Source organism: Gasterosteus aculeatus, chromosome 6, assembly GCF_964276395.1.
Source record: "Gasterosteus aculeatus chromosome 6, fGasAcu3.hap1.1, whole genome shotgun sequence".
Lineage (NCBI taxonomy): Eukaryota > Metazoa > Chordata > Actinopteri > Perciformes > Gasterosteidae > Gasterosteus > Gasterosteus aculeatus.
Genome location: NC_135693.1, coordinates 15,830,495 through 15,858,248, shown reverse-complemented (window position 1 = coordinate 15,858,248; position 27,754 = coordinate 15,830,495). Strand labels below are relative to the sequence as shown.

Here is a 27,754-nt window from a genome sequence, read left to right as displayed (position 1 = left end):
AGACATTAAAATGTGTCCGAGGAGCTCAACGTGCAGTTAGCCGGAACTCAAGGTGACATTAGCAGAACTGCGAGAACACACACACGCCAAATGCTCGCCAGTTGCCGTTAGCTCGCTGTGCAACCCACCTAAGCTAACGTTAAACGGTACCTGCGGGGTTTCCCGGTGCGGTAACATTAGCAACGCCGTGAACGGAGGCGCGAGTTAACAAGTGAATGCAGCATGTGTGACGGACCGACCTGACATCTGCACACCATATCCGCGTCTTGCGCCAGCAGGTCCACAACTTTCCCTTTCCCCTCGTCGCCCCACTGAGCCCCGAGCACCACGGTCACTTTGTTGCCAACGGGCGGTATGGGGGCTCTCGCCGCCGGGCCGTTGCCGTTCGCGGCGCCGCGGGGTTCCTGGCTCCCGCTCTCTGACATGTCCGCTGCGCGTCCGCCTGCTGCTCCGCACCGATGCTGCTGCGCCCGAAGTAACGCTCGGGAGGACCGGAGGAGCTTTCACTCCACGGCAACGCTAGGCGCGAGGAGGCAACACCCCCCCGCACATGCGTAGAACGTGTCTGACGTGACGGTTGCCGGCCGGTCCGACATTGTCGGGCTCTGACGTCACCTGGCAAAGGCTGGCGTGAGAGTCTGAGGGCTTTAAATAGCGTAAATATGAATGGAGACAATACTGCGCTGTCACATGCCACGTCTCCATGGCGACGTCAAAACAAATGGAGGGTATTTACTTCATGAAATGTCATGTAAAACGTATGAATACTACATTTTAGCATAAATACTTTTTACTCTCTGATTTGAACGTCGTTCATGCCCTTTCCTTTAAGGTGTGAGGTAATTTAAATGTCGTTTTGCTGTTTATTGTCAAAATGGTGTTTATGCCGTCCATTGTCAAAAATGCTTAGATGAAAACATTTTATATTTCACGGGGAAGAGGCCCCGGGGAAGACCCGATGTGGCCCGGGAAAGGGAAGTTTGGGGTCCACTGCTGGAGCTGTTGCCCCCGCGACTCGACCCCGGATAAGCGGTTGAAAATGGATGGATGGATGGATGTATAAATGAATGAACATCTATGGTACACAAATCTATACATTTTAAAATGACAGTCTGAACACACGTGCGTCGTCCTCTCTGTCTACCTTTTTTACGCCTCCACGCGTTCACTGATTGTCCCGTTTATTTTCACCTGATATTAATACGAGACGAAATTATTGGCATTAATTGATTTGGTTAGTTTCATTCACAAAGTACATTTTAGGTCAATATTATATACACACAAACAATTGTTGCTGGTCCAAAAGACCAGCAAAGTCACATTGATCAATGAAACAAAGTCAAACAAGCCAGATATGATTGAAAAAATATCTGATATGATTGTCACAATTGATACACTTTGACTATTCTACATTAGAATATGGAACACTGCACTATTTGATCGACATACACCTACTAAACCCCAACATAACTGTTGCATCTTGAATTATTTGGTTCTCTCTGGTGGTGATGAAATGCATACAGATGCATGCAATGTGAAACTGCACACACAATGGAGCATTGCGTGCACACGGTGCAGCACCTAAACCTGAGCCAGTTTAATTTCATCTCCTGCCATAACGGCTGCTCCCCATTGAGCGATGACATTAAACAAAAAGCCCCACAAACAATATATCTGCTGAAATATTGTGAAAACATGAATGTATAGGTTGTTTGTCAAGACAGCTCGAAGCAGGAGCTGTTAATCCATAATTTACTCCTGCAGATTTGCTGTTCTCGTTTGCCTGTTTGTACCTGCTGCAGATGGAGGAGCACAGTGCCAGATACAGCTCGCATCACGACTGTTCTCTCATCCCCTTTGAGCTCAGTGTGGGACAGATGGTCAAGTGGGTGATCAAGGTAGAGCACATGGGAGCAGGTCACGACTCGGGAGCCTTTTTAGAAAGGGCCTTTTGTGAACAAACTCATGTCATTCCCAAAGGTTACCACTCTGACGTTGGTTTATGAAAATAGTCAAAGGCAATGTACAGTAAGCATGGAAATATCATGATTGCTTCCGGATCACTATTTTACAGACATGCCACGTACCAGCCTGCTTCAAGGCCTCCACCATCATCCCTGTTCCCAAGAAGCCCAGGATCACAGGATTCAATGACTACAGGCCCGTCTCCCTGACCTCTGTAGTCATGAAGTCCTTTGAAGGGCTAGTCCTGACCCACCTGAAGTCCCTCACCGACCCCCTCCTGGACCCCTTGCGGTTCGCCTACAGAGCCAACAGGTCTGTGGACGATGCTGTCAACATGGCCCTCCACTACATCCTCCAGCATCTGGACTCCCCAGGAACCCACGCCAGGATCCTGTTTGTCAGCTCTGCCTTCAACACCATCATCCCGTCTCTGCTGCAGGACAAACTCTCCCAGCTGCACGTGCCCGACTCCACCTGCAAGTGGATCACAGACTTCCTGTCTGACAGGAAGCAGCACGTGAAGCTGGGGAAACATGTCTCAGCCTCTCGGACCATCAGCACCGGTTCCCCCCAAGGCTGCGTTCTTTCCCCTCTGCTCTTCTCCCTGTACACCAACAGCTGCACCGCCAGTCACCAGTCCGTCAAGCTCCTGAAGTTTGCAGATGACACCACCCTCATTGGACTGATCTATGGTGGGGATGAGTCCACCTACCGGTGGGAGTCTGACCATCTGGTGTCCTGGTGCAGTCAAAACAACCTGGACTCAACGATCTGAAGACAGTGGAGAGTTGTGGATTTCCGGAGGAACAGAGCCACACCCTCCCCCATCCTCCTAGGAGACTCCCCCGTCACTATTGTGGATTCCTTCCGTTTCCTGGGCTACATCATCACCCAGGACCTCATGTGGGAGCTGAACATCAGCTCCATCACCAAGAAGGCTCAGCAGAGGTTGTTCTTCCTCAGGCAGCTGAAGAAATTCAACCTGCCAAAGACGATGATGGTCCACTTCTACACGGCCATCATGAAGTCCATCCTCTGCTCCTCCATCACCGTCTGGTACGCTGCAGCCACATCCAAGGACAAGGGCCGGCTGCAGCGTGTCATCCGCTCTGCAGAGAGGGTGATCGGCTGCAATCTGCCGTCCCTGCAGGACTTGTTCGCTTTTTTTTTTTTTTAAGGAAAAGTATACCAAGCCATGGAAAAAACAAAAGATTCTGGATTCAAAAACCTTACCTAAAAAAAGTAAAATGATCTCTGCACGCCTTTTACCAGCAAAAACTACTACTTCATGTTATTGCCGTTATTACATGTTTTGCTCTATATTTTTTTTTTTTTGATGAATTAAGGTTCATTAAATCAACCTATTTCCACCATCAGAGGTAATGACGCAGTTGGCCTCCAGGGGGCAGCAGCTTTCTGCACATGCGCCAACTTTGCTTTTAGTGTTACTTCCGTAGCTTGCAGGCTAACAACAAGCTAACAGCACAAGATATTACAACCTCCTCCCGGGGTGGTCCGCGTTCACATAAAACATTTATCCTTAAAATGACGACTCCGCTGCTGCTGAAGGCTTTTGTTAACGAGCGACTGACAGCTGCTGCCGAGGAGATATTTCTGGTTTTTGAACGAACGATAACAAAATACGAAGAAGACGCTTCCAGCTCAAAGCAGGAGATCGAGCGTCTCAGAGGTCTGCTGCAGGAGTTAGTGGCAACCCACAAAACAGGTCTGCTCTCTTTTTATTCATATAGTTATTTTTCACCTGTCGGTACCGATAATGAGCCTAAAGTTTTGTAATCTCAATTGTGTTAGTGTCAATTTCCTAAAGTCAACGAGGACATCAAACCCGTCATTTTAGGTTGAATCCAGCTGTACTTTTATTAGTTGTATTACTAATAATGGATGTATACCATATTCTATACATGTATAAACTGACCATTAATTAACCATTAATCATTGGGAAATAAATGCAGCAAAAAGAATACAATTACTTAACGACATACATAATAACATACATAATACATACATAGATAATAACAGGGATCACATTAGAGCCGCATAATCGTCATTGGACATTCCTTTTTATCCAGCCAATCAAATGTGAGTACTTGCGTCTTTTCTCTGTCAGACATGATGCGATTGTGTGACACATTCAGCTCTAAGAAATCATAATGGGAAATGTTCTTTCTGGACAATCAAGAAATGAACAGTTAAACTAAAATAATTATTACTTAATCACTCACTCAACTTTCCAACCTTACTTGGAGCATAAAGAACTTTTCCACGTAACTATTAGAGAAATAAGAATGGGAGATGCAGAACTTTTAAATGATTAACCTTTAGTCTTTTTTCTAGACTTTTCTCTGGCATCCACCTGTAAAGAGGAAACTCCACCTGAGCAGCACCTCTGTGAACCTGAGCCGAGCGTCAGCGTCCGTCAGAGGGACCCGGAGCCTCGACGCATAAAAGAGGAGCCTTGTGAACTCTGGCCCAGTCGGCAGCTAGAAGAAGATCAACAGTTTATAGACGCTGGTGTCTCATGTCTGCCTCGTTCATTTGTCTGGGAGAATAATGTGCAGGAGGAAACAAAACTGCCGTTGCAACCTCAGACTCAAACATCGGAAAGTGAGGAGCCATTTCAGAAGGGAACAAAAGTCTTGCACTTTGCGTTGCCTCTCGCCTCAGCTCTGTCTGCGCAAGCTGCGATCCAAAAGGAAAGCGTCCAAGATGGCAGGGAGAACGAACGACCCGCTGCGAGCTTTACCTGCAACCAAACACCGGCAGACCGAGGCCAGGGCTCCTTCGTCACATCCAGGGAATCCCCGGATTTATCCCACTCAAATTTAGCTGTACCCGACTATCGTTGCTACTTGTGCGATAAATCATTTTCCTCCAATCAGCACTTGACAAACCACGCTTTTCGCATGCACTCGAAAGACGCAGATGCCGTGTGCGCCGTGTGCGGCAGAGCCCTGGAGTCCTCCGCGAGCCTCAGCGTCCACCTACATTCGCACAGGGGCTCCAAATGTTGTCAAATGTGTGGCAAACTGTGCAAAACCGCCACGGCTCTGAGTGAACACGTGGCCGGCCACGCCGGCGTGAAGCTGCACCGCTGTCACGTTTGTGGGAAGGAGTGCAGCCGGAAAGCCGATTTAAAGATCCACATGAGGATCCACACGGGCGAGAAGCCTTTCTGCTGCTCTTACTGTAACAAATGTTTCACCCACAGCGGACATCTGAAGAAGCACATGCGAAGCCACACGGGGGAGAGACCGCACAGGTGTGACCTCTGCGGGAGGGGCTTTCTACAGAGCGCACACCTGAAGTACCACTTGGGGACCCACGCTCAGAAATACTGACTTTGTCATCCACCTGGAGCCGATTCTATCAAAAAAAGGTCGACGTGTGTAAAAGATCACAAAGGGTCACATGATATATCTGACTGGGAATTTTATACCATATCTGCAGTAATGTATGCTTTTATTTTATTTTTTCAGTGCATTTTTTGTGTAAAATCTTTGATTTCCCCTTAAAATGTCTGAAATCAAAACAAATGTAAGAACCATACTGAAGCGAGGAGGAGCAAAAACTTTAATATATTATCTGTCGGCACTGTAAACATCACCACCAACCTTTTACTTGGCAACATCAGGAAGTGTCACTATTCTCAGTTACAACACTACTATTAACATCCAGAAAATAAAGTGTTTTTGTCATTTACATTTATTTGATGTACCGGAATAGGAATGATAAGATTAAACCACGTTAATTAACCGGACCGACTGGAACAGGGTATTCAAGGTAAAGCTTTCTTTAACTGGTTAGTGTATTGCTCATAAGTTCTGAGGCAGTGCCGTGTATATATAATGCAAATGTCTTTTTTATAACTTTATTTTGTCAGAATTCCAGGCCCACGTTTAAAACATATCTAGTTTAAACCAGAGAGTGAGTACAAACCTGCAGCTGGTTGATTTATATCTGGCAGTTTGAATGCCCTCAGTCGATGTTGTTGACATTTGTTTCACCAGTAGGTGGCGCTGCAGGAGTCTTTAATTATCCATCCGCGTCAGTGAAGTTTACAGGTTTTAACTCTTAACACATTCTTATTTTTAGATATATTATATATATATATATATATAATTGATATATATGTATATAATATACTATATATATATATATAATTATGCATGTATATACGTCATTTGACACATTTTCTCATCTAATGAAACAGTTGCTGACTCACTTTTTGACTGAAGCTCTAAATCCCTCAGCGACCAAGTCAAAATGTTCCATTTAAACTTCTACCCATTTTCCACTTACTTTGACAGTCACCACATTTTAAGCCATTCATCCACAATATGTGACTCTCTTGTCTAAATGACCACAGCGTTCTGAAGGCCACCGCCGAAGTTCAACAGGAGCTCATTCAGGAATCTGCGTGTGTGAGAAGCTGCGTCAGTCGATTCACATTTCAGATTCTGAGGCTGAGAGAAATCCAAAAACAAACTCACATAATCTGGTTATGCAACTTCCTCCACACACACAGGATCACCAGCAAACACCGCTGATCCTTCAGTTGTCCCACAAGTTGGTCCACGTCTCCTCTTTGTAAGGATTCTATGACTCAAATTGAATCGGAGGATTAGAACACAATGAGGCCAAACCGCCGATGTCCACCAAGCCACATGTTATACTGAAGTTAAATTATGTGACACTTACTCGATGGAACTGTTTTTTTTCCCCTCTATGTGGGTCAGACTAGATAAACACTGGAGAAGTGTTACGTTGGCAGGTTTTCTGTGTGTGAAAAGGGACATTTTGCACCCACGAGCTGTGGTGAAAGAATTTCACTAGCTCTCAGTGATCATTCCTCTGGCCTTGGTTGCATAACTGGGTCATTGAGTTACTCGGCCCAGGGAGGTTCTCTGCAAGTGAGCCCAAAGTATTTCGCCCCCACGCGTTTGTTGTGATGGAGGAGGACGGCCAACATCTGGTGGACATCCTCCAGAAACTAAAACATGCGCGTGTTAACAGGCCAACAAGCTCGGTATCAGGAAAGTGAAAAAGAATGTTGGTCAAGCTGAGCATTGCTGTATTTATGTTGTAGTTATTATTGCACATCTGTGATGGTGGGAGTTATTGGGAGGAGAAGCTGTCAGACAGGGTGAACGAACATCGACAAATATAACTTTCTTCAGTGTTGTTGGAAAGATATACTCATGTGTTTTTACACAATCCTTTCACAACCCACCTGTACTGATTCAACAGAACAGACAAAAAGCAGAACCACACACTTGCGTGTGATGATCCACCCGTCAGGGGGAGCATCACAAAGCACGAAATACTTCAAAGATGATGACAGGACAACTCCAAGGAGCGTGAACTTCCATATCTGAAAAACGAAACAGTACACAATTGCGTATTCATAAGAAACGGTTATTGGCAACCTGTCAATCACCACCCCCAACCAAAAGGAAGGCGGGATTAAAGAAGACTTGCAAGAAGGGTTGAGACCATTAACTCATGTTTACAAGGTGCCGAGGTAACAAACTGAGTGAGAAGTAGATTCATGTTCTCATAGACATCCTTCTACGCAAAAGCAGGTTGACACGTGGTTGGTGTGATGGATGCAGGGGGCCCAGGGTCCCCTTCGCTGCTCCGGCCCCTCCTTGCTACGCCCCTGCTTAGTAACCTCCTGCTGTCGACAGAGGTGCGACACAGCCGGTGACAACTTGCTGTTGTGTAACTATTTCATTTCTCTCTCTCACCCAGTACCGGCCTCCCTAATACCCCCCCCTCCCCCCCCCTCCCCCGTGCCCTCGCAGCCCGTCTCCCCCGCGCCAGGAGAGTTTTGCTGCCGAACGAGAGGCGAGAAAAACGGACGCATGAGCATCTGTGCGCGCGGAGCGACGGGCTTCTCTAATGTGACGTCACCCCGGGCCGTTCGGTGACCGGGTAAGTGCAGCTCCTCCGCGGTGTTCAGCGCCTTAAACACCGCTGCCGGGCCGAACGCTGCTGGGGCAGAAACGGGCGCCAGGTCACAAAGTCGCAGCGCGCCGCGTCGCGCGATCGGCTGTTCGCCGGTGACCGCGTGCGATGTGCGGCACCGGAAACACCAAAGTGCGCGTGCGCTCTCTTTACCGTGATGGGGGGGGAGCTCGAGCGTGCGTGTTGTGATAGCTGCGGAGGAAGTTGGGAGCTGAACTCGCGTTGGACTCAAAGTTGTTGTTGTTGTTGTTGTGGCCCAAAGGGGGGAGACTCGTACACAGTCCGAGTTGAGGCATCACAGCAGGAGACAGTGGGAGTGTATAAATCACGTACGCGCGCGCCCACACATATACATACACGCACGCGCACACACACTAGCACTTCACAGTGGGGGTCAGCATGAAAGAGCTCCGAGAATAGACCCTGTTGAGTTTTAACCACTACTGTACGATGTGAACACTTGCTACTATGTTGTTGTACTACATGTTTTCACTACACGCACGCACACACACACACACACACACACACACACATTGCTTGACACAATGTTGACAGGGTGTGTTGAAGCTGCTTTGCTTTGAGAGAACTGCTATTCTCACACTGATAAGTGAATGTCCTGTAATCTCCAGACCTCCAGTTGGCTGCGAGGCTTTCTGTTCTTACAAGTCCTACCCTTCTTTTAAAATGACACTAACGTGACATCTCGGATCGTTATTTCTGTCCCAGTCTTCTCAAGTAGCAGAAGTCGTATAGTTTAGGTGACAGGCTGGAATTAGGCCGCCAGCCTTCTGCCGATCGGCCTTCAGCTGCACCTGCAGCATAAATTACCGACTCTTTTCAGCAGCTCCGTCAGTCACCCGTTGGCCCAGCACAGCCGCGTGTCCACGGACAACCAGGGGACTATAATTAGAAAAGCTCCATCTGAAAGGGGGAGCAGCGCATAAAATGAGCACGTCGGAGGGTAATATGACGCAGTGGAGCGAAGCCAGGTTACAAAGGCCCTCTGATACACAAGGTCGTGAATAATGAAGCTATCCGGGAGATTAGATGATAGCAAAGCCAGAGCTGAGAAGAAGACAAAAGCAGAATGTATACTAACTTTTTTTTTTTTTTAATTTGGTTGATAATTGCATGAAATGTCAAACTACAAAAAAAATGTCCTCCACGGCTTTGTAGAGCTCTAGAAGACATCTTCAAATTGCTTATTTGGTGCTGCCAAGAATAAATAGTCATGACCAATCACAGCAAAGCTTCGCTCCACAGACTCTCTGGCCATCGACTTTCCTCATTTTCAGGCAGGTTTTGTGGATTTGGAGCTCGTCGTGTTTAAACGTTGTTTAAAAGGGTTACTTGTAACCTGGAGAAGTTGGAACTGTTATTGTTTTTGAAACAATAGCTGCAGATCCGATTGCATTCTCGTCAGACGCAGATGAAGCTTGTGTCTAGTGCTAATTACTAAGTGTTGACCCGTTAACCTGACATACTTAGACAATTAGTCAAGGGAAAACCAATAAATACATCGATGGATTTGGATCTGTGTGTGGTCTGTCCGGATGGTTTGTTTGTTTACCACATTCTCTCACAGGAAAAACCCCTTTAAGGTTGAGGGAGAAATGTAGTTTTAGTTTGTTCTGAAAATACGTCTCGCTACGGTTCATGTTTCTTCATTAACTTCCCATAATGGTCAATAACATTAGGATTGTTTTTATTTCTTCAATACAAATCATGTACACACACAGGAGGCCAATTCGGGTCAGTTTGATTTTCTATCAACACATTTTTACACAGATTGGTCTTCATCACGCTGTTTGAAAGGTTAAGAGAGCAATTTTTCATCAGCAGATGAGATTAGATTTCATCCCTGTGTTGCTTCAGGGGAAAACTGCCTTTCAAAGCGCTAACATATGTTAGCCATTTAGAACCTTAAAATGTTCCAAAGGGTTCTAAAAGTAATAGTCCCTGTCTGAGAGTTGAACCTCAGATTCCGGTTTCACAATTTCACATATTTTCCACAGTTGCTATTTCCTGCATTGGCACTGCACATTGAATAAATGAGTCCAGTAGTGGATCACTGGCCACATCTTTTTGGTAAGAGCCAAAGCTAAGAAAAGACGCCTTGTTCCTTCTCCCGGCTCCGGCTGCTCGTCCAGGTGCTGCGGCTTCTTCTTGTTGTTGTTGATACTTTGTGTGTTGTGAAGTAGACCTGTGACCTCAACGTGCACAGGAGAAATGTTCTTCTGAATATGACAGAGTCACAACTATGGTTTAAGATTTGAGGAGAATTCCCCTGAACCTGAGCCCTGCGACTCAAAGGTTCCTGCTGGGTGAGCCGCTGTGTGGAGAGGAAAAGACTCAACATTTTAAAAAAATACACAAGAAGACATTCACACTTTTTTTTTTGCTTGTGGTTTTTTTGATTGTGACAACATTACCTAACCTGTCTAGACGGCTTTTCCCCTCGACAACCACAGCTTACGTTGTTGGAGGACGACTTTCAGCCTCTGCTGTGTTTAGATACTATTTATACTTTCTTCACTCTAAGCGACGTTATGAGGTAAATATCTCCTTGCGCTGTGGCTTATTCTTTTACTATATAGTCACTTTACCCACAGTTATGTTGTGACATGCAGGGCTGAAGAATTAAACTGATTAGTCAATAAAAATAACATTCATCTGGCGTATTAGCCGTTTAAAGTATTGACTGTATTCTTTTGGGCTTTTGGATTGTCAGACAAAAAGCAAATGTAAAGACGTCGCTGTAGGTTCCTGTGTCTTATATTTGATATAATCAAAAACATATTGACTGGTTTACTGATCACTTCATTCCTATAGTGGTGTGCCAAAGCCACGACATGAAGATGCTTTGTGTTAAATGACCACAAGTAACCTCAGTGTGTTTGCTCTTCAGCTCAGAATCTGCACATTGGGACTTTAATCTTCCGTGATAGACTATTCTTCTTTGTCATCGGCAAACAACCGGCAGCTGTCGTTTAATCTGAGCTTTCCCCTTTGTCTGACCTGAGTATTTAAACATGTCTTTGACGGCTTTTACCTTGTTCGATGGAAACGTGGATCTGATCTCCTCCCCGAGCTGTGACTCCCTCACAGCGGTTTGTTACACGTTTCTCGCGCAGTTGTCGGGTCCTGCGTGCAGCAGATTCACCTCACTCAATCACATGGGTGTCACTGTGTGACACCCATGTGATTGCCATGCTGTCCGCGTGCAGCTGAGGGATCTGGTGACAGCTTCTGAGAATACTTTGTGTATGTAAAAGAAACAGGGACCTTGTAAAGGAACGATAGGTAGAAAGAACCCTGGAATTCAGAGCTCTACACCCACATCTCTGCATCTCAGACGTTAGCTGATTGGACCTGTCCTCAGGACTGTGAGGTCAAACGTCCTCTTCCTCTTTCCCCCCTTTTAGTTGTGTGGGAGGGTGGGATTCAAATAGCAAGGTTACATCCTGTGGACTAATTGCCCCCCCAACATCTGGAAGAATTGTGAAGAAAACGTCTTTCTTTAACGATGCTCACCTTGAGTGTTCCCTTGAGGAGCTGATGGCTTCGGCAGACGTCCTCCACAGTCCGGAGAGTGAAGCAATCGGGAAGAGCAGAGGGCTGCAGGCGGCCTCGGTTTACTGGGTCGGTATCAATGAGACTGGACGCAACAACCGAGAGAACCATTGCGTAATGGATTTCAAATGGGCAGGATGCTTAATAGACATAAGCACAAACATGGTATTGGCAGCACTCCAAAAATGTTCTAAAGAAATATGTCCTCAGTGACCTCTGTTTGATTATTTTTCCGATCAGGACCGGATGGCTGATAGGATAAAAAAGGATGGGCCTGGGTGAAGACTGATGTTTGTATAGAGCCCCAAAGAGAGAAATGAGTGATAACAAGAGAAGATACGTACACAGGGCCAGAAGCATGCAAAGGAGTGAGCGGACACACAGGAAACACCTAAACAACAATGCTGGTACACACTGCCGGGCTGAAAAAAGCTGTCTAAACAACCAGTAAAATGTGGAAATCGTTTTAACCAATAAATATGAATTCCTCTACACCAATTTATCTCAGAGATGAGACTAAGGAAATGTTACTAAAAGGCAGACATTCTCAGCAAATAGAAGGAAGAAGAAAAACTATTTGCATGACTACAAGCATCTTATCTAAAAAACTATGTTGCAATATATAGATTTATGAGTGCAGCTGCTAAGTACCGGTAATGTGATGTTGCGTGCAGAATGCAGAGCAGTGCGTTTCCTTCCAGATAATAAAAAGAGATCGGAATATTGTCTTTGAATGCTCGTCCTTCTTATACGCACAACAGACTCTGAATTTATATATATAATTCCTAAAATGTGTCAGATCATTTCATTCCATTTAGTACCACTGGATTAAGAGGAATTCATTGTCTGGGCAGTAGTAAGGGGGGTTTGGCTCTCACGGACCTCCCTGAGGACCTTTTTTCTTTGTTCGCCTGTCTCCCGTCGCTTCAGTACGAAGCCTAAACCCTCGAAAGAGGAGCCAGGCCTACAAATTCCTAATCCCAAGCGGGATTTACTCCTGAGCCATTCTGGGGTTGAAGAGGCCATACGTTGGAATTTCTTTTCCTACCGTTGTCTCAAAATGAGGTCAGAAAGCCACTTCCAGCCCATTAACGTCGTGCCCTCCTCCTCTCCCGCAGCTCGCCTCGGATGCCACAGATTTCACAGGATCTTCTCAAATTAGACACGTATGATGTCTATTTTCTCATAAACCTGTGTTCTGAAAATAGCGCGTGAGGCGACCTTTGCAGGAAGTGTTGGAGGTCACAACAACAAAAACGGTTTTCAACCCAAAATAGAAAGGCAAACAGCGGTGCGACACAAAAGAGGCCATTGAATGTTCCTCTCGATTCTTCTTGACAACGTTTCACAATTATCCAGTCGACCCAGGCTCATTGTTCAGCCTTTAGCAGGGCACAAACGTCTCCAGCGGTTACCGTGTGTCACACAGGTGCCTCGGAGGAATCAGTTAGTGGCAAAGACCTCGACCACGGACACCTGTTGAGCTACAGTTGAGACTGTTGCTTTCCCGCGCTGGCTTTCTCATTCCCTATCTCTTCACGGGTTGCAGGTTGGAGGTTTTTTCCCGTCCCAGTCAAAGCTTTGGCATGCTGCACCGAAAGGCTGCCGAGTGACTTTCTCCTTTTTGACAACGCCAGCAACAAGGAACGCAGACGGTGCAGAGAGAGGGAGCAGTCTTAAAGAGACACGTTTCTATAGCAGGAAATAAAGATATTTTAACAGCCTCGGGTGGGAAAAGAAGTGAATGTTTGTGTCTTTTTACAACAGCAGACAGAGCGACGTTAGTCCCCTTCAGTCCTCAGCGTCCCAGCACCTCTTCTTTTCAGGGGAAAACAAGGAACCAGCCAGACTCCTTCTCACTTGGATTCTGTCCTTAACAGCGGGCTTTATTTAGATGGAGGGGGTGGCGAGACAGGGTGTGGATGACTGCGTAACCACCACAACTCTGTGAGCAACCAGTGGGAGACCAAAGCAAAGTGTGGCCAGACTCCCAAAAAAACGCCCGGCCACAGCGGTTTCAGACAGATGGAAGCGTGATGATGAAATTGTACGTCGGCGTCGGTTCTCGAAGGCCCTCGAGAGAACAAGCTGTACTAGAGAGTAAAAGAGAAGAGTAATGTCATGTGGTCACTTTGTCACTTCCTCACTCAGAGTGGTTCGCGGCGGGACTTTGCGTCGCACAGTTGCGCTCAATGCAATTCATTCCTGGAGCAAATTTGTTAAAGTAAAATACTAATTTCTGTCAGCAACTTCAGAGCTTCCGTGGTAGTTTTAGAGTTTACACGTGAGTGCAAGTTCAATCAGGCGTAGCCTGTCTTTCCCGTCCTGCTGTCTTGACACATCACACATTGTTTAACCCTGTCAACAATTCCCTTTAGCCTAGATACATGTGGTGTCTTTGTGTTTGGAAAAACTCTGTGGTGAACGGTGAATAATGCAAGATGATATAATTCATGGTGCAGTTTCTTTACACACCGTTTCTTCTTATACTCACACAAACAAGAAGGTTAAGCTGTGACATTGAACCAGTTATCCTGTCATCACTAAATGTATCATGTAACTTTGGAGCATACTTCCATTGTGCTTTTCGGGAAACATACAAATGTAAAGTAAAAAAAAAAGGTAAAGAGGTTTAATTGGCTACCCATTTCTCACCCCATCCGTGCATTTAGTTACAAATTATATATAAGTCCATAAGAACAACAATCATAGAATAAAGTGGTCTTGAATGCTCTTTGAATGTGTGTAAAAAGAAGATCTCAAAAGTAAAGATAAATGCACAGATAGAGCCAGTTCAGATGAAGATCAATATATTACAACATAAATAAAACAATATTACAATACAATCGAACGCCCATCATGAATGAATGGTGGATTCACGGACAATCGGCAATTCTGATAAAATCGCCGTCTTTCGGCTGAAAGCTGAAACGTCTGAGCGGTACCTGAACGCAACCTATAAAGCCGCGCGAGGGCACACGCTGCACTAGACGCCACAACAAGCCTCCACCGGCTGCCACGCTAAGGTAAGACCTCCCGGTGTGCTTCATTAAAGACGCTGTCTACCGACTAATTACTAGGGTCTGACGGTTATTATCACGTATTAGTGAACAATGGTGGCTGGATTAATGAAAAAACCCGTCTGATTTGCGTATCAAACAACGGTAAATTTCGCGCTTTAAAAAAAAAGTTGCTCTTCTCCTCGACGTGTTTTTTCTCCTTTTTGTTTCGCGACCCCGGGGCTCGTTTTGACTTTATTCAACAGTTCCCGTGGGGCTTGAAGAAGAAGACGACGCCGCCGGTGGTTTCGTTTCGCGGGGCAGCGTGCGCCCTCTTGCTGACTGCGGCGTGGAAGTTGAATTTAGCGCCAACAGCGACGCGAATTTTCGCCTCGCTTTTACTCGCCCGACCAGTTCATCGTTAATTCGCTTTATTCGCGCCTGGGAGGGGGGCGTGGCTTAATCTCCATTATCTGTCTGCGTAAACACAGTCGTGATAATTCCCGCTATCCAGCATGTAAATAAAGCCGCACGCAGCCCGGTGAATTTCACCGACTCCGCCAGGAAGTGCGCGCGTGTTGCTGACCAGCAGCCGGGTTAATGACCCGCTGTGTCGGCTCGGTTAGGAAAAAAATAACACAAAGCTCAGAGGTGAGTCAATGTCACACCTGTGTGTATGAAGGCCACTAATAACAAGTCATGTAGATGTATTGTTAGCTGCTCTAACTGTGTCTGTGGGAGTCGGTACTTCAGTTATATGACCCGTGTATGTGTTTAATAACGTTTTTTTGTTATTAGGCGTTGATGCAATTTCAATGATTTTTTTAGGGAAACATTTGGCAGGCAATCTTGCAAGAAATGCATCACCTGCTTCCTCTAGGAGCAGGAATCCCCTCGAACTATGTCTCTCTCTTCCCCCCCACTCCCCACTTCACAACCTGACCCCTGAAGGGGGAGGACGAGCCGAACAGCTGATGGGACCCCAGCATCGAAACCCACCTCGGGGGTCCAGCATCTGACACTACACATCTGAAAGTAGTTGCGAGTTAAATTCTTGCCACCTGTTTTCAGTGAAGCAGGAAGGAAGGATTGTTCATTGTGGCCCACGTTGGCTGGCGGGTTCTTGTATGACTAAAGTGACTCATGAGACCAAGCGTTGCCCAGTCTGACTGGGTTTAGTCAGTGTGTCGTTACGGTTGGCAGCTGTTTCTTCTCTCTTGTAGAAGAAATGACTGGAGGGCGTGTGCAACAACAATGATATTGGAGATCTTTTATGACCCCCCCCCCCCCCTCCTCCACCACCTCCGCTGTTTTGCTGCCGCAATTTTTGCAAACAAAGACAATAAAAAAAAACACATTTTTCATGCTGTCTGATATGGACAGAATCATATTATAATAATGACAACTCCTCCAGCTGATCCTGATGTTCATGACATTTTGTGGTAGTTGGGTTTGTGACCTCAGGTACAGTCTTGGTTGTTAGAGGTTTGTTTAATTTTCATTTCATTCCTCTCCAGTCCCATTTATCAATCATTAAATCACCACACCTAGACTAACGTAGGCCCGCTGTGTCCCTGTGCTCCACCACATCTCACAGTCCTTCTCAGGCTCAGATTTCAAAGTGAGCTTTGATTCGGACTTTGTCTGTTTTCGTTGATCCATTCGATTTAATTTGGCTATGAAAGTCCTGAGTGGAGAATATATTTAAAAAGGCACACCCTCAACAGCCTTTCAACAGCCCCCAGCCAAACGCCCAGTGCGTGTGTAGGACGGGAAGTTGTTACCACGGTTGCATTTTTCTGCAAATGTTTCACCACAGTTCTAGTGAATGGCTCCATTTAAAACTTGTGTTTGTAAGTCTACGGGTGCTGAAAGATGATAGACTCAGTAACGAGTTCCTCTGGACGATGAACGTTTAAATCCTGTGCTGAGCTATTTATCGATTAGAAAGTCTGAAATTTGATTTCTTCAGGCTGACCGTCAGCAAGTAAGAAAGAAAGAGAAAAAGCTGGAAGCAGCGTGGAACTGGAATCAAGGCTGTAAAAGGCAACGCAGCTGTAATGTATTCCTGGCTGATGAGCAAGCTGCGTTTTGTGTGTGTGTGTGTGTGTGTGTGTGGGTACTTCTTGGAACGGTGTGAGTTTGGAAACTGCTGTCAGTGTGTTGGTGGAAACATATGCATGATGACAAAGTAATTTATTAAAGAGACCCAGACGATACTTGGGCTGAACGGTCTGTTCTTGTTCGGCGGTCTTAACAATGAGTCACGATTTTAGTAAACTTTATTCCACCATCAGAACTGCACATTATCTCCACCCACCACGCAGGCGTATTCACGGTTTGGGTAGAGCCAAGATCTCGAGGCCGACAAGGGAGATAACAGCAGGTCGGACCGAGGCTTGCTTGGTTTCAGCCTGTTTAACATCTGCATTCGCACGGTATTTAGAGTTGAGCATGTTGGCTGTTTGTGGCAACCTCATGATGTAGCACGCTACGGAATGTTAATGTTGTATTTCAATGAGGTGGAAAGCAGACATCGGACCCCAAGTATTACACCGACATGTCACTAATCTTTGTTCTTTGGTTGCCGTGGCTTCTCGTGCATCAATATGCAAGGAAGAACCATTATTAGCGCAAAGGAGAGCGATAAACGCGCCGGACCCCTCCGGGTCGCTGAATGGTTGCCATGGTGAGGGCGATCCGTGGTGCAACGCCGGAGGAGTGTCCTCGGTTAAGGGCGGGTCAGACAGAGGCTTCTTTTGTATGGCGTCGAGGTCTGTTTCTGCATTCACGCTATATTCGGATAGATCCCCACAACTCCCCCGTTTCTGGGCATTTTTATGGCCATTCAGCTATCCATAGTTTATCAAGACCACAGATGTTATCCAAAAAGCTTTATGGCTCTTGACTCACCAGTGGGCTGTTTTACAAGTGAGCTGTGCATCGCAAGCTGTAGTTTAATCAGGCATCCGCCATGAGACGGATCCAGGATCCGGCCACTTGTTGTCACTGACACCTGCACCGAAGACCGATTACTTACTACCCATTGAGGGCAATAGTTAATACATTTTAGCTGTTGATTTTTGGCCAACAGATTTAGAGAATGAAGGGGAGTACTGCTAAACTATTACCCGTTACAACAGACTAGTTAGGTTCAGGTTGTATCCCAATTGTATCAGAATCTATGGTTGCAGCAGATCTTTACATGGCAAACAGCACTGTTGAGTCACTCTGACATTGATGGTTTTTAAGCTAGGCTGTATTCTATTTCGCCAAATTCCATCCTATGATTTTGATTTTAGGATCAGGAATCCCTTTGATTCAGGTTTTCATGTGGTTTATCCATTGACGCTGGTTAAATCCTGCATTGGCCTTCCAGTCTAATACAGAGGAAACGTGACGTTTTCTCCATCCATAAGTACTGGGAAACAAGGAACTTTTCTTTGGCCTAATCAAATGACCACCATCAAACTGTTCTGTGCATCGGCCTGGAAACGAATCCGACCCAGTTAGAGAGGTTAGCTCACATGTGTTAAACTCGAGGCCCGTCGGACAACTTTGCTATTGTGAGAATTACAGAAAGACATAAATTGCATTTCTATAAAAGTAGCTGCTATTCCTAAAGAGCCTGGCGGTTGCATTCTGTGAGTGAGCGCACGCAGTGCGATAGATCGCCTGCCATTGGAAAGAAAAAACAAAAATCACGGATGCGTGGTCGCTTCTGACAGACGAGCGGCTCGTTGTTTTCTTTATATTTCTTGTTGAGTTTTCTTTGTATCCATCTTTTTCTCTCCCGTGGGAGAGAGAGTGTATTTTCCCCCTGATGCTGAACTGGAGTCTTGTACAACTCTACAGACTGCAAAGTGCCTCTGCGACTGTCTGCGTGTGTTGGGAGAAACATTTCAACACCAGCGAGCTCGTGCCAGCTGGCCGGTTTGGTTGGGATGAGGAAGGCGTTCTTTTACAGAAATCTGTCATTGTAACCAAAGGGCATAGGGACAAAGAGGCGGAAGGACTTGTTAAACTGAGTAAGGCCGTGTCAAAGTGTAAATGCAGCTACTTTAGCTGAAACCAACAAATGTACACATATACTTACCCGTGTTCGATTTTTGGGACCAACCCTGATATGGACTTTTAAGATAGAGAAAATATTGACCGGCGATTTCTTTTCTATTATTTTTGTGTTGGTATGTGGTTGGTGTGTTTGGATGCATGATACCAGACTACAATGTCAGTGTACATAATGCATCCATTATGTACACTGAAACAGCCTCCGTCCTTACTCATGACCAGGCAGATCAAACGTGGGACCCATCATGTGACGCCTGTCAGCGGCAAGGAGCCACTCTGCATTGTGGGAAAGCTGCCTACGACGGCCTGTTTAACCGTTTAAATCATTCACGTCAGTATTTGGGTTATATTTCCCCTTTAAGAGGCATTACAAATGTCTTTGAAGAAGCCCATGAGCAGTTCAATTCATCCCCTTTTTTAAATTACTCGTGATTGTGTAATGTATTTGCAACCGGTGTTGTTTAGCTTGATTTGGTTCTAAATAGCCGGAGAAGGTCTCAGCTAGCTGAGTACACCATCGGGTCAGGAGAGGATGTCCGCAACAAGGGGGGAGATGAGACGGATAGGACAAGGGTAGAATTTAAGAGGAAGAGAAGCGATTGCAGGCAATAAAGGTGAGCTACAAATTGTCAAGAGAGAATCGTGCAGAAAAGTTATGTTTTATACAGTATTGCAAAATTACCAACTTGCATAATAGTTGCATAATGCTGCTTCAGCATTCCAGGTATTGTTCTTTAAATCTTCATTTATTCAATGCAGCTTCAGCATTCCAGGTATTGTTCTTTGAATCTTCATTTTTACAATGCTGCTTCAGTACTCAAAGTATCAACTTTCGCTTCTATTTTTTCCACCCCACCTTTCAACTCATTTTCAGCTATTAAACGTTCACATTTTCAGCTATTAAAACCATTCAGCTCTTTCGGACATTCCAGCCAGGACAGGAGCCTAAACTATTTTTTATAAAAATCGTTTTTCCAATACCACTGATCACGTCAGTTTTTTCGTACCGTTCCTGGGATTTGCATTAGTGTGTATGTGGCCGGCCACGGTGGATACTGGAGGGTGGAAACTGGCCATGCAGTCTTTGATCAGCTCGTTAACCATCGCGGCTGCGTCGTATCCGTGGCAACTCTCTGTCTCTGGACACAGGTGAACGGTAATGGCTGATTAGGACCTGAAGGTATTACTACTAACCTCGCTTATGGCTAGTAGTACTACTACAACTGCTATTATTATTTCTACTGCTGTTCATACTAAAAATACTACTATTAGTGAAACTACAACTCTTATTACGTATTACTACTCTTACCTATAACAAAAAGTAGTATTTCTACTGCTATTGATACTAGAACTACTACAAATACTGCTAGTACGACTGCAACACAATGTATTGTACTTCTTTTACATTGTTCATTCTGTACACATGACATCCATTGTAGTCTTTTTACATTGAGGGATGCTCCTCTGACGTTCTCACTAAGGTTTCTTTTTCCCCCGGAAGGGTTTTCCTTTCTTGAGTTTTCCTGTTTCAGGACAGAAAATGTCTTCTGTGTACAAACTGTAAAGCCCTCTGAGGGAAATTTGTAATTTGCGATTTTGAGCGCTATAAAATAAATTGACTAGTTTTTCTACAGCTATTGATACTAAAACTACTACTACGTCTCTACTGCTAGTACTGCCAGTACCACAATTACAACTACTAATAATACTACTAGAAATACACAGCCATTTTCAAAAAATTATCTTTGCTTTTCTCATTTCTCTATTTTCAGATTTTTTTTCTTAATTCAGCTTTAGCTGAAAATGCATTTTCAAGTTGTTCTCAGGAATGTTGCGCCGTTTAAGTGTTGAGAAATCTAGTAGTTGACGCTTGGATGTAGAAGTATGCTGGAAGGGTCGAGGAGGGGAGCAGTGGGAGGGATGGAGGGAGGTCCAAACCTCTGGACGGTATAAAGAGCGTTTGGCTCTTCATCTGCTCAGAGGAGAGGAGGCTTTTGTTCCTGATTTAACTGCTGTAAGTATGTCTTCAGAAGCTGGTTTTCTTTAAGTGTTGAGGTGGGGGCAGAGTTTGGTTCTGTCTATGCATTTATTTTGCACTTTTGTACCACATTTATGAGGAAGCGCTGAGTGGAAGCAGGTTTCTGGTCTTTTTCTCAACTGTTTTTCAACTCTACCGAGGACTTGGAAGGACTTTTGGGTATTTTGTTTGTGTGAGGATTTGACTACTATTGTTCTTTTTTGTCTCGGATATAAAATAAAAACTACTTTTTACGGCGTCCGTGTCGTGAAGTGATGCCAGGCCCAATTATAGACCACTGAACTGAACTTTTTCTGTTTTACGGTAAATGACACTGTTCCAGTAACACTTTTTGCAACCCATTACGTAACTTACAGATTGTCTGGCTCTTTAAAAAAAAGATAAATATAGAAAGGAGAGACCAATGGAAGCTTCTGATAAACATGTAGGTGCTGCCTGCATGTTTACTGTTTTGCTATCTGTGTATTTCAGACGTGGTGCCACCCTGATCAAACCCTGACTGAGCTCGTGCCTCTAACTGTCTAACAACAAACATGACGGCCAGCAACGCACCGCGGGACAAGTAAGACAAACGTTTCCAAAGGAAACAAAATTATCCCAGGGACTTGATGTAAATATGCGGCGTGTGCCAATTAAAACCTGGACGAGACCCAGCCAATGAATTTGTTGATGACGTCGCTGATGTGGTTTCATGTGAACCTCCTCTCTGTCCCTTTCTCAGATACCATGCCGTATGGATCATTTTCTTCATCATGGGTTTGGGAACCCTCTTACCCTGGAATTTCTTTATGACCGCAACACTAGTAAGTTAACGACGCATTTTAGGAATACAATATAGTACATCATCAAAACAGCAGATGGACTCAAAAGAAGAGCCCGGTTGGGGGCCGTCTGGTTTTCATTAGTCGATTATAAGGTCAGGCTCCACTTAGAAGGTCACTTAACTTTGAGGATACAGCCTTTTTAAAATTGGGCAGCCTGCTTTAGTCCCCTGCAATGAGTCAGGAAGTGGAAGTTGTAGGGCAGCAGGCCACCTGCTTGCATTGCTGCGAGCTAAACTCATATGACACCAACTTGTGACTCCGTAGCGAGCGAGTCCTCCTACAGAGCCGATCGCCGTCGGGATAACCGCGCATTCCTCCGTCCTTCTCCTCAGTACTTCACCAGCCGGCTGAGGGAGCCGTCCGCCGCCACGCCCCCCCCGCCGACGGGTAACATCAGCTTGGATGGCGTAGAGACTCGCAACGTGCTGCAGTCAAAGTTCAACAACGTGATGACGCTGTGCGCCATGGTGCCGCTGCTCGTCTTCACCTGCCTCAACTCCTTCATCCACCAGAGGTACCCGCCACGGTCGATGACCCTGTAGCTCGCGTGCACACTTCACCGCTCGCAGGAGGGATTCAAGTTGAACCCTTGAGGGCAACACAAAACAAACGATTTTTTTTTTTCCCCCCTTCCCGCCCTTTGTGAGCCGCTTCCTGTTGACGGCGGCAGTGACGCGCCGTCATGGGAACCGTGGCTGTGCTGTGTTTTCTCTCATTAAAGTGGGATTGAGGGAGCGCTTGGTAGACCACGACAGGCCGCGCCCCAAAACCCGTGGAATGCTGTTTGTGTTCTCTGACCCTCGTCCCATCCTCTTCTTCTCCCTTTTCTCCCACTGTCCATTACTTCCTCAATGTACTGTGTTGTTGCAGAATTATTTTTCTTTCTTTTTTTCCTGAAGAATTTGTCATGACATCACAAACGCCCTCTTTTGCAATGTTTTCGGAAAATTCTGTAATTCCAAATTATATTCTCAGGCTGCCTTTTTTTCTTTTGACTGACTGACGTTCTGTTTTTTTTAATGGGTTTCAAAATGAAACCAGATGCACATGGCTAATGTTGTTGATCCGGCTTGCTGTTCAAACGGACACCCCACTTCGTTTACGCGTGTCGTTCTCTCCGTCGTGGTTTCCGCTGTCAGGATTCCACAGAAGATTCGGATCATCGGCAGCCTCGCTGTCATCTTCGTGGTTTTCCTGTTGACGGCGGTGTTTGTGAAGGTGGACGTGGCTCCGCTGCCCTTCTTCACCCTCACCATGCTCAAAATTATCTTCATCAACTGTGAGTTTCTAAAGACACAACTGATGACCAATGCATCCTCCTCCTGTAGTCACAGAAAAGAACAAAACGCATTATAACCTTCATGTAGGAAGTCTTGCTCTCAGCAATGCATTTGTTACGGTTTGCCTTTCTTTAAATCTCCACAAGGGGCTCACGCAAGTGATTATTTCCACATGTCGTCTTCTTTGATCAACATCTGCAGTTTTTGGTGGAAGGTCCCTTTCATATGGTCTCTCGCTCACACACACACACACACACAACACTGGGCTGCCAATCACAGACTGCGCATGGTTTATTTCCAAAAACTCCTTTGACCAACAGGAATAAGCTCAGCCTGCTGCGCCCCTCTCCTCCTCCCAACCGCCACGTCCTCATAAAGGAAGAGCCCATCTTGTTTGATTTAGAGCAGAGGACTGCAGGACTTTCAAACTTTGATGTTGACGTTTGCACATACCTCTTAGTGGAAACATGTCACAATGATCCCTGCTGCTCTTTAAGCTCCAACATGGTCGACTTATCTGTGTGATGCGAGTGCGCAGCGCCCTCTTTGTAAAGGGAGAGAAATAAAACGGCCTTTTTGCAGTTATGTAAAACGATTTTGTTCCATGTTTTCAGAAAGGATGTTTGTTTTGTTGACCGGTTGCTCTCGTTCCCAGCGTTCGGGGCGATTCTTCAGGGCAGTCTGTTTGGCCTGGCAGGAATACTGCCCGCCTCCTACACCACCCCCATCATGAGCGGACAGGGGCTGGCCGGCACCTTCGCCGCCTTCTCCATGATCTGCGCTCTGGCCTGTACGTCTCCTCTTCTGTCACTGGATGCTGATTTGATCATCAGTGACCCGTTTACAAATGATTTACTGGTTCCAGCTTTGTTGATCCTCCTTCATTTCTGTCTCATTTCAGCCACACACTAAGTACAGCTAGGTTTTTAAAATGTAGGTAAAACAAGCACTATGATGACATCATAGAGATGAAAATAACTCTCAGCCATGGTGCATTCACATAACGAAACAGCTGAAATTCAAAAAAGAGGAATACTACCATTCTGAAAAATATTTGTGCTAAATCAATACTGGTATGAAGAAAGAAAGTGATGATTGTTGTTGTTGTGTTCAGCCGGATCGGACCTGGAGGATGGAGCTTTTGGTTACTTCATCACAGCCTGTTTCGTCATTCTTCTGGCCATAGGGTCCTACATCGCTCTCCCCAAGATGGTAAGTCCTCCTCTTCTGTGAAGGAAACCGGGTTCAATTCTTTTTATCACGAGGTATTTGTTGTTTGAACCGCTTTCAAAGGATTTTGCGCTCATTTTGCTCTCCTTAACGTTGAACTTTTTTGAAAAATACTCATTAGGCTTCAGAGAAGTGCTGCGTGCGTTCAGATTTAAGTGATGCTGCACTAGTCGCGTGCGTGCGCGCTGGATGGCACGTCCCTCGATCCTCTTGTCCTCGGTGTTTTGTCCCGGTGGACTCGCCTCATTGGGGATGTTGGTTTTTCTTAACAGGAGTTCTTCCAGTTCTACATGGCGAGCCACGGATCCGCACCCTCTGCTGACGAGGAGAACAATATGGACTTACTAAAAAAAGGTACACAGTGTGCTTTTGGTCCTCAACGTACACTTAAAAAATCCCATGTTTATGTTACGGACACGACTGTTTGATCTAATGGACAACGTGGCGATTTCCATCTCAAGTCACTATGTGCTATTATTATATTACTATTTGTAGCCTTGGTGTCGCCTTCACACCCAACTGTTTGCTTTCTTTACTGCACACTGACCAAGGAGGCCAAACCCCCTGACAGTGTTTGTTTCAGTCTGTGTTTTGGCGGATACTCGAGCTGTGACGGTCTGTTAATTACTAGTGTGTGACATTTTAATGGGGACCCTATGCGAGCGACCCAACCATAAGAATGTTGCGTGTCGGTGGGCTCAAACCTCCATGCGTCACTCGAGCGCCGCGCTGACAGACGGTGTTGGTCTGTTTTTCAGAAAGCGGGGAGAAAAGGCCGGTGGTGAGTCTGGGGGAGGAAGAGGCCCCACCCACCGTGTCGGTGATAAACATCTTCAAACAGGTGAAGCGATGTGCTGAAACGCATTCTCACCGTTCAGAACATCCACTGTGGCTATCTGCAGGGTAGTAACTGTAGCCAGATGCTGATTGTGTTTGTGTGCGACTCAGATCTGGGTGATGGCCCTGTCGGTGTGCTTCATCTTCACCATCACCATCGGGACATTCCCGGCCATAACCGTGGATGTGGAGTCGACGGTAGCGGGCGGAGGAGCCTGGGGTGAGTCTCCGTGTCATGAAATCACTTCGCCCTCTCAGCGCGTTGACGCCAAGTGAGACTTGACGCTTGTTGCCTGTGGAAGTAACTAGTGCACTTTGACACTTTGCAGCAGTTTTGTTTGGGTTCACACGCAGTTTGAGACATTTCTTAGGATGACACTTTTCAGCCCACCGAGGTTGAATTTCCTTTTTTTTTTCCCAAGCAGTTTGTCTTTCTTTCTCTGCAGAAAAGTACTTCATCCCCGTGTCGTGTTTCCTCCTCTTCAACTTGATGGACTGGGCCGGCAGGAGCCTGACAGCCGTCTGCATGTGGGTGAGTGACGCCGCCGAAACACAAGTGACACCTTCTTACCACGAGAGGCCGGAGCTCTCCCACCGTCTCTGGAGGTCTGCTCTTTAAATTCAGAGCTCAGTTATTTATTTAGTTTGTGTGTGTTTGCTTGATAGAGTCCATTTAAAATGACCACATCCAAATATTTGCTGCGATCGGACGGCGATACAAAGAACAGACACACTTGTTGATACATTAATAGAAGCTTTTGGCCGCATGAAATGTTTACGCATGAATAAATCTCTGAGTCATGAAGGGAAAATATAAGTCACTAAGGGAATGGAGGCAAAATAAAGGCAACAAAGTCCGTTCTGGAAAGGAGGAGTTTGTTTTGGAAAAAACTGAAATGAATTTGGTGTCAGAGGGGATTTTGAAAGTTATTGAACTGCTCGGCGCTGCCAATAAATCATTAATGCCCTTAACAACGGCAACTTCAATTCACCACCCGGTAACAAAGTCCCATTCGGCCTCACGGAGCGTTTGTTTTTTGTTCTCTTTAAACACATGATGCAACACATTTACAAACGAGTAAAGTCTGTCCCTGTAGTTAATGTCTCTCGTCCCCCCTCAGCCGGGTAAAGACAGCGTGTGGCTTCCTGTCATGGTGGGCCTGCGGGTCGTCTTCGTCCCTCTCTTCATGCTGTGTAACGTCCAGCCTCGTCGCCACCTCCCCGTGTGGTTTGCCCACGACGCCTTGTACATCATCTTCATGATCGTCTTCGCCTTCTCCAACGGATACCTGGCCAGCCTCTGCATGTGCTTCGGACCCAAGTAAGAAAAACGCGCCGCACACTCGAGCTCACCTGAACCGGAACACCTTTTTAGACCTCTCATTTCAAAAAGTCTGTGTCACGGTCTTGGGGATTTCTAGTTGCATTGTGGGTAATGTTTGTGTTAAATCTGTTATTGCTGGTCTGGACGTGATGTGTCTTTTCTTACCAGAAGCGTTTGCCTGGCTGAACACACACAAACCTTTTTAGTGTTGAACCACTGATCCCTAATGAGTTTTGTCCCTCCGTTGTCTCCGTACAGGAAGGTGCCACCGCATGAGGCGGAGACGGCGGGGGCCATCATGGCCTTCTTCCTGTCCCTCGGCCTGGCGCTGGGCGCCGCGGTGTCCTTTGCTTTCCGGGCCATGATCTAAAGTCTCCAGCAGATGTAGATTAGACCCCCACAACCCCACCCTGCCTTTTACTTCAGTGGGGACAGCAGGTCAGAAGACCGCCCTCCTCCCAAGTGTACAGTAGAGAATCGTCTCATCCAGCCACCTCGGACACATAAGCTGAAACATGTTACTGAATATTTAGTTTTCCTCGGAGCGCGGCAGCAGTGTTTAAACTCGATGCCGTTGATCAAAACTAGTTGTGTCTGAGGCGTTTATCAAAAACCAAAAGTGTGGACAAATCGTTGGTTGACTCGTCGTCTTCCCACCAGGAGCCTCAGTTTTAAAATACGATAGAACAATGTTTCAATGTAGTGTTAAGTTATACATTTCTTACTTTATTCTTGACAAATCATATTAAGTTGTGTAAATAGTTTTTTAAATAAATGAGGCCCTTCGATTCCGCCGCTCGACTCACCTACATGTTTACCGATCGTTGAAGTTACTCATTTCACTCTGGACTGTTGCAGCTCTTTAACTCTGATCAAGCCAAAAACATTAAAAGACAACACAGGGAAACTGAAGGGAAGTCATGACCCATCAAACTGCTAGTTAATGTGCCGTGTGTGTGAAGTCATTACGAAACTGTATATTCTAAGAATGTAAAGAGGAATCCTCAAGACAGGGTTTTAATAGACGATCTGGGCCCCTAACTGCTGAATCTTGAAGCGGGGGGGTCTCTAGTTTTAGATGAAGTTGTATCTGAAAACAGATTTTCTTGCCAACATGAAGTTTTCCTAATCGTTTCTGCAATGTATAATTGAAAGAATGACGTGAGATTACGTTACGTGTCATTTAGCTGACGCTTTTATCCAAAGCGACTTAAGTGCGTTTAAACCACAAGGATCCAGATGAGCCATATGTAAGATTAGGAGACTCATTTGAACAGGTTTTGTATAAGTAGATATTTTTTTAAATCTTTACCACTTGGCTCTAGCTGAGATGAAAGCGTCCTGCAGTTATATTTTTGATGCTCTTGTTTAAGTCATAATACCAGCTGTGTCCCACGCTTGTTCTTCCGTACTTTGTTTTGGGGGTTGTGGACCATTTAAATGTAACACATCTTGCAGTTTACATTGTAAAATAAAGCTTTTTTTTAAGAAACCGGCTCCTCCTGTTGGTCATTTATGATAATCAGCAACTGACAAAACATCTGGATGCAAACTGCTCTTTTCTGAATTCAGGAACGCGACTGCTTCTTCCCTCACGTGCAGAATGAGCAGCCATGAAAACTCCT

General features: G+C 45.7%; 2 protein-coding genes and 1 long non-coding RNA gene across 10 annotated transcripts in view; 1 reads left to right on the top strand and 2 right to left on the bottom strand.

The window, feature by feature from the left end:
* The window catches only part of LOC120820661 (adenylosuccinate synthetase isozyme 2), a 12,809-nt gene extending 12,095 nt beyond the window's left edge, over window positions 1–714 (bottom strand). The window contains exon 1 of one of the 2 annotated variants that reach the window (XM_040178687.2): window positions 240–714. In XM_040178687.2, the coding sequence (XP_040034621.2) occupies window positions 240–425 (186 nt within the window). In that variant the 5' untranslated portion in view covers window positions 426–714. The remainder of the gene's footprint in view (window positions 1–239) is intronic. The other variant, XM_040178688.2, reaches the window with a different exon arrangement.
* A 2,704-nt stretch (window positions 715–3,418) lies between these two features.
* On the top strand, window positions 3,419–27,621 carry LOC120820336 (equilibrative nucleoside transporter 1). Of its 7 annotated transcripts, XM_040177941.2 has the most exons (15): window positions 3,419–3,691; window positions 4,321–5,362; window positions 7,738–7,920; window positions 21,106–21,196; window positions 21,356–21,437; window positions 21,791–21,972; window positions 22,598–22,737; window positions 23,394–23,528; window positions 23,853–23,950; window positions 24,241–24,322; window positions 24,727–24,809; window positions 24,917–25,025; window positions 25,252–25,337; window positions 25,927–26,126; window positions 26,388–27,621. In XM_040177941.2, the coding sequence occupies exons 4-15, from the start codon at window positions 21,168–21,170 to the stop codon at window positions 26,497–26,499; spliced, it is 1,338 nt and encodes a 445-aa protein (XP_040033875.2). In that variant the 5' UTR covers window positions 3,419–3,691; window positions 4,321–5,362; window positions 7,738–7,920; window positions 21,106–21,167; the 3' UTR covers window positions 26,500–27,621. The 7 variants fall into 7 exon arrangements, with proteins under 7 accessions (XP_040033875.2, XP_040033876.2, XP_040033878.2 ...); XM_040177942.2 differs by lacking the exons at window positions 3,419–3,691; window positions 4,321–5,362; window positions 7,738–7,920 and adding an exon at window positions 14,423–14,552; XM_040177944.2 differs by lacking the exons at window positions 3,419–3,691; window positions 4,321–5,362; window positions 7,738–7,920 and adding an exon at window positions 15,013–15,176.
* LOC120820338 (uncharacterized) lies at window positions 9,644–11,622 on the bottom strand. Its single transcript, XR_013468013.1, has 3 exons — window positions 11,488–11,622; window positions 11,006–11,211; window positions 9,644–10,285 (listed from the first exon to the last, which is right to left on the bottom strand). It is a non-coding gene; the product is annotated as an uncharacterized LOC120820338 (long non-coding RNA).
* Window positions 27,622–27,754: the final 133 nt, after the last annotated feature.